The 13614-nt window shown below is 40.4% G+C and overlaps 1 protein-coding gene across 1 annotated transcript in view; it reads left to right on the top strand.

Moving 5' to 3' along the window:
* The first annotated feature begins 140 nt into the window (after positions 1-140).
* Positions 141-13614, top strand: part of LOC132774033 (methylcrotonoyl-CoA carboxylase beta chain, mitochondrial-like) — a 28218-nt gene continuing 14744 nt past the window's right edge. Inside the window, exons 1-8 of the mRNA XM_060773714.2 lie at positions 141-282; positions 5626-5958; positions 8115-8311; positions 9099-9277; positions 10110-10190; positions 11356-11534; positions 12908-13100; positions 13266-13357. Of these exons, the coding sequence (XP_060629697.2) occupies positions 248-282; positions 5626-5958; positions 8115-8311; positions 9099-9277; positions 10110-10190; positions 11356-11534; positions 12908-13100; positions 13266-13357 (1289 nt within the window). The 5' untranslated portion in view covers positions 141-247. The remainder of the gene's footprint in view (positions 283-5625; positions 5959-8114; positions 8312-9098; positions 9278-10109; positions 10191-11355; positions 11535-12907; positions 13101-13265; positions 13358-13614) is intronic.

The following is a 13614-nucleotide window of genomic DNA, read 5'->3' as shown; positions in this document are numbered from 1 at the left end:
CTTGGGCAAAGTTGGGAGCCTTTTGAGGGGCAAAGCGAGGCCTAGGAATCCCACTTTATCGGCCGGACTGGGGCCTGGGGAGAGAACCAGGCCGAGGCGGGGTCTTTCCCGCCCTCCGCCCGGAGGTGGCGCCCGGGCCCTCCTCTTCCTCAATGCGAGGGAGTTCCGGGCCCGTCGGAGTTGAGTCGAGGGGCGGGAAGGGCCTCCTTTTCGGCCCGGAGAAGTTGTCACTCGAGGCTGGCGCGGAATGGCCCTCCTGGGAAAGGCCAGGCCTTGCAGACGGTAAACTTCGGAGCTTTCCTTGGAGTCCTGAGGGGAAAGAAAGTTTCTCTGCCTCTCTGCAGGCGGAGAAACTCGGGGGGAAAGTGAGGCTGAGGGCAAAGGCCTCGCCTTTCTGAGGGAGGCCCCTTCCCCCTCATTATGGGGTATTCGCTTGGGTTCTTTACTCTACGCCAGGCCTGGGCAAACTTGGGCCCTCCAGGTGTTTTGGACTTCAACTCCACAATTCCTAACAACCTCAGGCCCTTTCAGGCGTAAGCGGCCGAGGAGGGAAAGAATAGGGGGCCCGAGGCTGTTAGGAGTTGTGGGAGTTGCAGTCCAAAACATCTGGAAGGCCCAAGTTTGCCCATGCCTGCTCTGCGTGGTAGAATTAATGATTGGGTTGTTGTAGATTTATTCGGGCTATATGGCCATGTTCTAGAGGCATTTTCTCCTGACGTTTCGCCTGCATCTATGGCAAGCATCCTCAGTAGTGAGTTCTGTTAGAAGTAGGAAAAATGGGTTTATATATCTGTGGAATGACCAGGGTGGGACAAAGGACTCTTGTCTGCTGGAGCTAGGTGTGAATGTTTCAACTGACCACCTTGATTAGCGTTTGATGGCCTGGCAGTGCCTGGAGCAATCCTTTGTTGAGAGTTGATTAGATGTCCCAGATTGTCTACCAAATCTCACTACCAGTATAAAAAACTCTAAAATTACAACAGCAAAACAACAAAGGGAAAACAATCTGGGACATCTAATCACCTCTCAACAAAAGATTGCTCCAGGCACTGCCAGGCCATCAAACGCTAATCAAGGTGGTCAGTTGAAACATTCACACTTATCTCCAGCAGACAAGAGTCCTTTGTCCCACCCTGGTCATTCCACAGATATATAAACCCTTTTTCCTAGTTCCAACAGATCTCACTACCTCTGATAGATGCAGGCGAAACGTCAGGAGAAAATGCCTCTAGAACATGGCCATATAGCCCGAAAAAACCTACAACAACCCAGTGATTTCGGCCATGAAAGCCTTCGACAATACATAGAATTAATGATACTTCACACTACAGTAAATACTACGACTGCTTGGGAGTTGTAGTTTGGTGAGGCACCAGCACACTTTGGTACAGAAGGCTGTGTCGAAGTAGCACTCCCATGTTTTATCTCACACCCAGCCATGGCAGTTTAAAGTGGTGCTAAACTGCTTTCATTCTACTCTGAGGTTTTTTTATATATGTGTTCTGCTTGTTGAACTCCCATTGCTAATAGAGAATGTACTTTTAACCACCATTATTATCAAAAGAAAGGTTTCAAAAATTCCTATGGCTCAATGCTGTGGAATCCTGGGAGTTATAGTATGGCAAGGTCTTGAGTAGGCATGGGCAAAATTTGGCCCTCCAAGGCTACTACGCTCAGATATGCTGGCAAGGGATTTCTAGCCAGAGTAAAAGTCCAAAAGGTCACCCCCCACCCCATGCTGGAAGGTCTAGCATTGGGGGTTGAGAACTGACAAAGGTCAGATTTTTCTGTCTTCAAGTCACCTGATGACCTCAATTTCACAAGGTTTTCTTACACAAGAATCCTCAGAAATACAGACCACCTAAATACTAACCAGCCATGACCCTGCTTTGCTTCCAAGATCAAACAGGATCAAATGCCTTTCAACTCAATATTTACAATTGGCCCTCTGTATCTGTAGATTCAGCACTCATAGAGTGAACTATCCATAGCTTGAAAATATTTAAAAAATGTGAATGACTGACAATTTAGGTTTCTCTCTTTTAGACTAATCTCATGGTTTATCCTTTCCTGAAGCATTCTGGCTGCTAATTCTATATAGCTCTCCCTAAATTTGCAAATCTCATGACTTCTTTAGACAAATACATTATTTTTTATTTCCAGCATTTGTACCCTGTCCTTCTCAACCCCCTAAGGGGGACTCAAGGCTGCTTACATCGGCAACAATTCGATGGCAGCACATTCAAAATACATACACAATATATCACACCATTGCACATTAAATAAAACCATTAAGTTAAAATCCATTTTAAAACATTATTACCAACCATACAGCCAAACCCAATCCAATTCAGTGTCCAAAGACTTTCAGAGCCTGTCCATTGTCAGTTTACATAAACATTGCAATCGCTATCAAGCCTGCTCCCCAAATGCCTGGCCCCAGAACATGATTTAAGCTTCTTCCTGAAGGAGAAAAGGGATGGAGTTGACCTAATCTCACTGGGGAGGGTGTTCCAGAAGCGGGGGGCCAGCACAGAGAAGGTCCTGTCTCTCGTCCCCGCCAAATGTGCTATCTCATAGAGATTTTGTACACATTTGGAAAAACCAAAATGTTGAGATCTATTTGTCCTGGGTTGCTGTGAGTTTTCCAGGCTGCATAGCCATGTTCTAGAAGCATTCTCTCCTGATGTTTCGCCCACATCTATGGTAGGCATCCCCAGAGGTTGTGAGGTCTGTTGGAAGCTAGGCAAGTGTGTGAGTGTGTGTGTATGTGAAATGTCCAGGGTGGAAAAAGAACTCTTGTCTGTTTGAGGCAAGTGTAAATCTTGAAATTGACCACCTTGATTAGCATTGAATGGCCTTAAAGCTTCAAAGCCTGGCTGCTTCCTGCCTGGGGGAATCCTTTGTTGGGAGGCGTTAGCTAGCCCTGATTGTTTCCTGTCTGGAATTCCCCTGTTTTCTAAGTGTTGTTCTTTATTTGCTGTCCTGTATTTGTTCTGTATTGTCAAATTCTAAATGATAAGATTCTTGCTTAAATCTCTTTCGCAACTTCCCCACACATAAACTTCTGTACATATAGAAACAGCTGCCCAAATCCAAATGCTCCATTATTATCTGCCATAGTGATGGGAGAATGATACAGGCCTGATCTATTCCCCTTTTCCCAAATCACTGAGTACAGGAAAAAAAGGATGTGTGGTCAACAGACCAGTTCAAATTAGAGCCAGCTGTAACTGACTGCACTCACCCTGAAGTGCAAGGCTGCTTCGGAGTTTTACCTGAACCATTCCCCAATTGTCTGAATAAAAATCTATTTTGGTAACTGGTAGACTACCGAGAGCAGGGTTGGGCATCCAACTCCTTTTCAAAGAGGGTCACATCAGCGTTATGGTTGCCTTCAAAGGGGCATTGAGTCCATGGACGGAGAATCAATGGATGCAGAGGGCCAACTATTGTCTGTTTACATAGTGTTCAATGTTCAGTGTTCATCCAGTTTTGGTCCACATATGTTATTGAATGACAGCTCCCATCACTTTTGATTAACTGCTTTGCAGAGTGGGGGTGGTGGGGATTGCAACCCAATTGCACCTGTAGCACTGACGTTGGGAAATGTTAAATGACATTTTGACGTCAGACATCATATCCGCAAGCCTTATATCTAAATTCAAACCCCACTGTCCTGCATTAACAGAAAAACTGCAGCCTTCCAGATGTTACTATATCGCAACTCCATCAACTTTAGTTGTGATGTCTAATGATGAGGAATATAGGAGTTGCATCCAGCACCTGGAGAGCTCCATAAAATGATATGGCAGAGTGGATTTGGCCTGTGGGCCTTGAGTTTGACACATGTAACCTTATGAAGGGGTAGCTAGCTACCCCTAGTAGGGAATTCCAGTGCTTTTACTCAAAAAGTTCTCTATCACTGGAATGAAAGGACTTTTCACAAGAGAAGTCATACCTAGTTATAATTGCTGTTGTTATATTGTATTTTGTATATTGTATTTTGTGAACTGTTAGGCATCGAATTGTGCCTTATGTAAGCCGCTCTGAGTCCCCCCTAGGGGGTTGAGAAGGGCAGGGTAGAAGCGCTCGAAATAAATAAATAAATACCTTGGACAGGCTTTTATGGGAGAACATAGTCCTCTGTGTTGAGTGGGAGTCAGACTGTTCCACTTAAGTCTGTAATCTTTAGAAATTCTTTATGATGTTATATGAAATACAGTCAATGCCTGCTGCTTGTCATAGGTGTAATAGAAAAAAAGGAACATACAATCAAGACAGAATATCTCCAAATTTACTAGTTTGTGTTCACAAATATACACGTATTTGAAGAGTTAGCTGCCAAAGATCACATACGCTTGTAAATCCTACTTCAATGTAATTCAGATCTCCTTATTGCAAATTCATTTATTTCATTTATTTATTGTATCAGGAATGAACAAATGTATTTGAGAAAACACAAAGTTTAAAAACTTGGCATTCTATTAAATGTCCTTTGACCAGTAACTGGCCAGTAGTGGAATCCATGACATGCGAGTGTGGAGAAGAGCAAACTACAGACCACCTGCTGCAATGCAACCTGAGCCCCGCCACATGCACAATGGAGGACCTTGCAGCAACACCAGAGTCACTCCAAGTGGCCAGCTACTGGTCAAAGGACATTTAATCAACTACTAAGCTTGCAAACTCTGTTTTGCCTGTTGGCTAAATTTTTTTGTTAAAAATGTAATACAATTATCTGGTTACTACTGACACGATAAATAGTAGCTGGCCACTTGAAGTGCCTCTGGTGTTGCTATAAGAAGGACCTCCATTGTGCATTGCAGTAGGTGGTCTGTGGTTTGCTCTTCTCCATACTCATATGTCGTAGACTCCACTTTGTAGCCCCATTTCTTAAGTTTGGCTCTGCATCTCGTAGTGCCAGAGCACAGCCTGTTCAGCACTTTCCAAGTCACCCAGTCTTCTGTGTCCCCAGGAGGGCATCGCTCATTTGATATCAGCCATGGATTGAGGTGCTGGGTTTTAGCCTGCTACTTTTGGAAATAAAATGAATTTTATTGCAAATAAAATGAATATTTTAATAGCAGAGGTATATGCACACAGTTACATAGGTAGGATTTTCTTCATTGTTTGTGAGGGGAAAGAGGAACCCAGATCTTACATGGCTATTAGGTCCACAAGTTGGTTCCTTTTCCAACTCCTCGTTATCATTGATTCTAGCACTGCTTTTTAAGTGACTTAAATGAAATAGGATAAAATCAAGAAGTGGATTTTTTTTCTATAAAAACCGCTTTGGATAGAACGTATATACAATTTGAAACTATGGATTAAAGTTCTGGCTATATGCTTTACATAAATTCCATATGTTAGATCAGTAATTTGTAAGTTATCTGTTGTGAGAGGCCTGCAATTTCCCCCCAGTGTGTCAGGGACTGGCACCATATTTATGGCTTCCATTCTAACTTTCATTATGGAAAACTCCAGAAATTAGCACTAGTTCATAGGCCACTCTTTTGACTGTGAACTTTTGATATGTATGCCCTGAATATAAAATATATATTCAGGACGTTCATGGAATATATATTTTAAAAATAAATTATCCACATGTTTTTATCATTTCAGGGTCACGTGGAAGCATATTGCTTATACCCCACTATTCCGATATCTGCAGTGTCCTTTATCTACATGTTGTGCCCCATTATTTAGAGCTTCCAAAAGCAAATACCAGGAACTTCACATGAGAAGACAGAAAACATGGAATTTATTGAACTGTGAGAATGGATTAAAAGCTATCAACATGCCTCCAAGCAACATGATACATTGCTCCTCTGTGAACTGCAAAACAAAAAATAAACAACAGCATACAAAAATCCCGGTATTAAATGGGGACATCCCTTCCCTTTATCGACATGTATTTGAAAGCAATTCAAGGAACAGCAAGGTCTGCATTCAAAGGTAATTTACTTATTAAGATTACAACCAGGGATACATCTACACTGTTAGAAATAATAAAGTTTGACACCACTTTAAATGTCATGGCTCAGTGCTGTGGAATCCTTGACATTGTCGTTTTATAAGGTCTTTAGCATTCTCTGCCATAGAGGGCTAGTACCTCACCATAACATTAAGTCATGGCAGTTGTGGTGTCAAACTGCATTATTTCTGCAGTGTAGATGAACCCAAAATTAGTCTTTTGTTTATCCAGTTGTTTAGGAATAGTGTATGCATTTTAAGATTCTGTAAAGTAGTTATCCCAGATCAAACCCATGACTTATTCTAAGGTTTCAAGGGAGTTTTGCTGACTTCAAATGTAACCAGTCTGTGAATTTTTACTTTGCATGTTTGACATTTATTCAACTTTATCATATCTCCAGAAAAGATTAGAATGATTTATCAGCCTATGTAAAGTTGATCTTTATTTTGTAGAGGAGGGAATGGTATTTAGAGCAACATTATATATTGGTAACATACTGTAAAGGCATCTAGTTTGATTATTTCTTTCAAAGTTTAACTGTTATATATTTTGCATATTTTTGAAAACTTCCTAAAGTGTATCCCCCCCTTTTATTTTGAATGCAATTATATATGGTGACTCATTCCTTTCTAAAATGGTTGATACTTCTTTTGGTTAATTGTTAAAGGTAAGGCAGCGACTCACGAATTTTATGGATTACTGCTGGAGAACCATATGGCAGCAGTCCAAAAAGCTTTATGCAAAACTATTAACATAAGCTGAAAGAATGGTATTAAAGATGAAGTCATGACTGCATGTTAGAGCTTTTTTTTCAGTTTAATAACTTCCACAATGTCTTTTGAGGCAACCAAACTCCAAACATCACAAAATGCAATAATGGCATATTAATCCCATTTTCAGGTGGACTCCCATGATAGCAACAGATCTTAGGCACAGGCAATGAAAGTGATCAAGCAGTTCTACTTTTCATCAGAGAGTGATTCCGAATGAGTGATTGTCTTTTATTTGTCAAATGAATATTGAAGTAGCAGAAAATTATTTTAAGTCTGGGGGAGAGGGATTTCTGAATACAGTACCAGTAAAGAAATATTTTCATGCTTTTAAACCATGTATAAGGGCCCCCTGGTGGCACAGTGGGTTAGATTGCTGAGCTGCTAAACTTGCTGACCAAAATGTTAGCAGTTCGAATCTGGGGAGCAGCCTGAGCTCCCGTAATTAGGACCAGCTCCTGCCAACCTAGCAGTTCGAAAACATGCAAATGTAAATAGATCAGTAGGTACTGCTTCTGCAGGAAGGTAACGGTGCTCCATGCAGTCATGCTGGCCACATGACCTTGGAGGTGTCTATGGACAATGCCAGCTCTTCAGCTTCGAAATGGAGATGAGCAGCACCCAGCCCCTGAGTCAGATATGACTAATGTAAGGGGAAACCTTTACCTTTACCTTACAGCATGTGTATATACATTGTACAATATTTTCCCAAATTTGAAAAAAAATCTGTAGTTCATACATATCCTTACATCTCCAGTTAAAATAAACATTTTGTTATTCCTTTCTTACTGATTGTTAATAACATAGCCCTACCACATGACCTTGGAGGCATCTATGGACAATGCCTACTCTTCAGCTTGTAAATGGAGATGAGCACCGCCCCCCAGAGTCGAATATGACTACACTTAATGTCAAGGGGAAACCTTTACCAAAAATAAATTCTTGGTGTCTTGGTTTTTAGGTTTGTCCTTGGGGTTATTTGGGGTATTAATTCAGAAAATTGCATTGAATAGACCGTATCAGATATGGTTATCGTGATTTTCTGTGGGCAAGGAAACAAAGACACATGGCATATGTTCTGTATCTTAAAAACCAAAGCTGATAGGGAAAACTGGCACCATTTTTGGAATCAGAAGATCAAATATACCCCAAAACAGGTCTAACATTAAAGCACCGAAGTGTGTGTTGGCTACTGTAATGCAATCAACCCAATGAGGTTGATGGATATCTAGCATCTATTTAGGGTAGTAGCTTAACCTCAGTGTTTTCTCAGTAGATGAAGGGTCATTGATATATGCACGGTGTTAGTTTTTAAGCTTCTTGTGTTTTGGAATTGAGCTCTGTTGAGCCTTTCATTTTAATATCAGGTATTCAGAAGTGCTTGAAAAGTTCAGTAAAGGAGGAGGGGAAAATGCAATATTTCGTCACACTCAGAAGAACAAAAAGTTGCTTGTTCGTGAACGCTTAAAGATGCTTCTTGATGATGAACCTTTCCTTGAGCTTTCCCCTTTTGCAGGCCTAGATATGCCTTATGGGGATGTTCCAGCTGGAGCCTGTCTCACTGGTATGTTTACATAAGGGGGAATTAATCATCAATATGATTATTAATAATACTGCCAATGCCACATCTGCTTCGTTCTTGCTTAATAGGGATAAATCAGTTTTAGCCTACTATTATAATTATTTATTTAATTTATATCCTACTTTGTCATGGAACCTAAACTTCTACAGCAAATTAAAATGAAGTACAGCTAAAGCCCTTATTATAGAAAGGTTAAAAACAGTAAAAAAGACTATTGAAAGCACAAATTTAAAACACAAAGCGAGAAGAATATTATTTGTTTTCTGTTATTGTATGCATTGGAATACTGAATATTGAAAACAGAATAGACTAGATCTCAAATGTAACTATTTGAAACCCAGAAAGACAAATGTTGTAGACCAGGCTTTGCATTAAATATTAAATGAAGCATTTCTGGTTGACCTCATAAATGTGTTTATGGTAATCATCCTTCAAGATAAGAATAGTACTTGTAAAATTCCTTGCATATTTAAAATGTAATTTTTGTTACTATAAGCAGAACTAATTATTTCTTTGGGGCAGATCATATTTCTTAGTATAATTAATGGAATAAGTGATGTGCTGTGGACTAGAAGCAGAGTGGCACACTCATGTCCATAGCTGATTACATTCCAACTCTTTTGCAGCAAATAGAAAGTTCTAAACTGCAGACAGCCTGATAAGACAATTACAGAATGTTTCCATGTAGATCATTTATTATGAATATGATAAATTGCATTTTTTCCTCACTGAAAGATCTTTGCAGTATTCATCCTGAATTTCATTTCAGGAATTGGCAGAATATGTGGGATTTGGTGTGTCTTCTCAGCAAGTGATGCAACAGTGAAAGGTGGGACTTTATTCCCAATTTCAATAAAGAAACAACTAAGAGCTCAAGAAATAGCAATGCAGAACAGACTTCCATCTGTTTATCTTGTGGATAGTGGAGGAGCCTTCTTGCCACTTCAGGTAAAAATATGTTCTATGAAATAAATTCTAAACTTTAGTCTGCATTAAAATGATTCCATTTAACATTATTTCATATATTTGTTAAACTTATATCCTGTCTCTCTCCTTGTATTAGAACCAAGGTGACTTATAAGCATTAAAAACTGGATTGTGCACAATTTTTAAAAGAATTAAACAACAGTTGAATTAAAAACATAATGTTAAAATAATTTTAAAATAATAAAGCAAAGTACAACGAGCCTAGGCACAGAACCATGCAAAAGTGAAAAACTGCAAATAAAAAATTACTACTTCCTATTTTTTACCTGAGATGATGATGATGATAACAACTTTATGCTTGTATCCCGCCACCATCTCCCCAAAGGGACTTGGGGCGGCTTAGACATGGCACAAGGTGCCTAAAACAGCATAAAATAAAACACAGTATAAAATACAACAGAGTAAAACACATAGGCATAGAAAATAACTTACTCAATAAAACCGCGCTCATCAACTGAATGCGGTAAGCTCCTGTAAATGTGGCCAAGCAGTGTAAACAATAAGGTCAAGGGAATGGGATCAGTGCAGAGCTGTAACCATGGAAAGAGGGCATGGCATGAATGCAAGGCTGTGTAACTTGCACAGAACACCTCTGCAGGAATTTCTAGGTCCTCCAGCACAGTCTATGGTCAAATCCCAGTTGACAAAATGCTTCTTGATGAGGTGTGATGTGAAATATGGGTAAATACAAAGTTTGATTAATTATACTGTGCTGTTGATACAGAGTTGAGTTTTGAATTAACTACTGTATAACACTTGAAACTCTTGTTCTTTCCTATTCTTGTATTGTCAGGCAGAAATATTTCCTGACAAGTCGCATGGAGGTCGAACTTTCTACAATGTGGCATTGATGTCTTCATTAAGAATTCCTCAGGTATAACAGCATATTAAGTAGTCTGTTTTAAAACATATATTCCACTAGATATTTGAAAAATATAACCGTTGAACCGAGTATTTCAGAGTATTTTCAAAGGCGAGTGGCAAAGGCACCCTCCATGGCTGCAGCCATGGGAGGAGCCTGCCACTCACCCCTTGCGCCTTCCGAGGCCGGAGGGTGCAAGAGGCGAGTGGCAAAGGCACCCTCCATGGCTGCAGCCATGGGAGGAGCCTGCCACTCACCCCTTGCGCCTTCCGAGGCCGGAGGGTGCAAGAGGCGAGTGGCAAAGGCACCCTCCATGGCTGCAGCCATGGGGGGAGCCTGCCACTCGCCCCTTGCGCCTTCCGAGGCCAGAGGGTGCAAGAGGCAAGTGGAAAAGGCACCCTCCATGGCTGCAGCCATGGGAGGAGCCTGCCACTCGCCCCTTGCGCCTTCCGAGGCCAGAGGGTGCAAGAGGCGAGTGGAAAAGGCTCCCTCCATGGCTTGCATCTTCTGAGGCGAGGGGGGGGGGCAAGAGGAGAGCAGTGGGCAGCCTGCTCAATCCTCGCCCCTGCTAGTCAAGAGGCAAGGGCCCGCGCACGCCTTTGCCTACAAGCTCCTCCTCCTGACTCCCTGCAGTCCTGCGAGAAGAGGAGAGCCAACCAGGAGCGCCTGGCTGTTTGGCTCGCACAGGATCCTGCAGCCATTTTGGTGGGGGGAGGAGCTAACTGAGGTGGCTTCACGACCCCCGGAAAATGGCCCAGCAACCCCGTGGGGGGTCGCGACCCCCAGGTTGAGAACCGCTGTTCTACCTGATATGGGTTAGAAACAGTATAATTTATAAAACTACAGTTATTCATTAGATCTTTGTTGTAAGCCTATATACATTCTTTTAGTTAATTCACTTAGGAAGGACTACTCTGTCCTTTGGTCGATACCTTCCTCTGTAATGTCCCTAATCCAAAGACTAACAAGTTCTGATCCTGCTTAGCTTCCAAGGATGCAGTGACTTTAGGATATGTATTCCTTCCTAAAATAAAAGTTTTGATACACTTTTTTGACGTTTCCCTGTGGTGATTAGCAAAAAAGTGCTTTTCATAAGAAATACTATATATTTTGAAAATCTACAGCTAAATATTAGCTTTTACTCTGTTTCCTCTTTCTTAACCGGTGTGTCCTCTAGGTGGCAGTGGTATGCGGTTCTTGTACTGCAGGAGGTGCTTACCTTCCTACAATGTCAGAAGAAGTAGCTATGATAGATAAAATTGGCACCCTGTTCCTTGGTGGGCCCCCTTTAGTTAAAGCTGCCACAGGAGAAGACATTAATTCTGAGGAGCTGGGAGGAGCCATGCTGCATTCAACGTAGGTATTGCTTACTTTTTCTCTTACTATATTTTCAAGACTTTTGTTCCCCTTCGCTACCTTTCTCTGTTTACTTATGCAAACAGGTTCTTGGTCTTGGTTTTTCTCTCTCTACTGAGTTAATTTCTATTCTCTTGTCACTTTTATTACTAGATTTCTTTCCTATTTCTTCCATTTTTCTGGAGGAAATACATATTTTCTTCATTTTTATCTGCCTCAGCAACAGTCTTGGCAGCGACCATCTGAACTTATATGTCTACCTCAGTGACACACTGCTCAACAGTCATCTTAGTTCCCGTGTTTTTATTCTTTCCTCAGTAAGCTAGGCAGCCATCACAGTGTTTGTGTTCTTATTTTTTGTTGTCTCCTTTCTTCCATACTCAGAACTTCCTTAGATACTGCAAGATTGCTGGAGCAAGTGAAATTATTTCTGGTTGGTAGTTGAGAAATTTTAAACTGATGGAAAAGGGGGAAAGGACTAATGAATCCAACAAAGAAGAACATGGTTCTGTCATTCTGTTCCATTCACTTCCATCCCAAGAATGCTAAGTTGACCCCAGCTTGCTTTTCCTTTGGAAGACAAATGCCTCTTTCAAAGAGATTTTTCTTAATTAATGTGCTTTAAACTGTGTTTCTTCAAACTTTGCTTAAATTACTTGAATTATGATATTGAAATGTGAATTTTCAGCCTAGTTGTGAGCTGCCTTTGAGGGGAAACAGTATATAAATCTAAGAAATGTAGTTCTAGACCAGGCATGGGCAAACTTTGGCCCTCTAGGTTTTTTGGAATTCAACTTCCACAATTTCTGGCCTCAGGCTCCTTCCTTTTCCCCCTCAGCCGCTCAAAAAGGAAAGGGCCTGAGGTTAGGAATTGTGGGAGTTGAAGTCCAAATCACCTGGAGGGCTGAAGTTTGTCCATGCCTGCTCTAGACACATTCATGTTCATGTTTGGAAGAATAGTCTGAACAAATTCCAAAAAAAGCCATATTAATTTGCTATATGCTGTGTTCTAAAATCTAGAGAAAGACTGATAAAACCAGCAAGATACAATAAAATTGCTAAACATCATCATATAAACATAAATTCAGCACATTTAAAAAGTGAGTAAAACAATAAAATAAAATAAAATAATTTAATTAATGTGTGCTTAAACAGCAATGTCTTTATCATACAGCATTCATCCATAGATTCTGCTTCTCCTGTAGTTGAAATAAATAGTTTTTGAAATAAATGATCTACCCAGATGCACAAATGAGTAGGTTTTTTTAAAAAAAATCACATTAATGTCTCATAATTTTTTTCTTTTGACTCATTTTAGTCTTTTCCGTGGTTCATTGTACCTTTGTCATACATGGATGAAATCTGTCTTTCAGGATCAGTGGGTGCGTTGATCATTTTGCATCTTCAGAAAAAGAGGCATATGAATGTGTTAGAAATACTATTTCCATGCTGAATTATGATATTCCTGCAGAAGAGACTCTGGAGTTTGATAGTCCCTTGTATGATTCCGAAGAACTTTTGGGCCTTGCGCCACAAAATTATAGCTGCACTCTACATATAAAATTAGTAAGAAAACTTTCTTTTTTATATATGTTTCATGACTAGTTTTGACAGTATAAACTCTGTAGTGATCAATCATTTCAGACTGAAGGAATGTATCCACCTCATTTCCCCCCTCTCTTTTTTAACAGCTTGTATTATTTTTTTATTTTTCTTGACATTGTTTTATAGATTCTGAGTCGTATGATCGATGGTAGTAGATTCCACGAATTCAAAACAAATTATGGAACAACTTTAGTAACGGGATTTGCCTACATAGAAGGGTAAGATTAAAATTCAAAACAGACTAGCTTGTTTCGACACTGTATATGCAGATTGAAGTGTTTATAGGCCTATTTTGAACTACTTAGGTAGCAGTCCTAGTTAAACATACCTGAGAGTAGGTCTGATAAATTTAGTGGGACTTACTCCAGGATAGATATTAATCAGATTTCTTTGGTACTGTTTCCTTTTTTTGACTTGTCAGAACTATTTTCGTTTTCTTACTTGTGTATTAAATTTCATTATATTTCAGTGCTCA

Source organism: Anolis sagrei, chromosome 4 (assembly GCF_037176765.1).
Source record: "Anolis sagrei isolate rAnoSag1 chromosome 4, rAnoSag1.mat, whole genome shotgun sequence".
NCBI lineage: Eukaryota > Metazoa > Chordata > Lepidosauria > Squamata > Dactyloidae > Anolis > Anolis sagrei.
The sequence above is the reverse complement of the archived record's forward strand: the minus strand, read 5'-3'. Positions and strand labels throughout refer to the sequence as shown.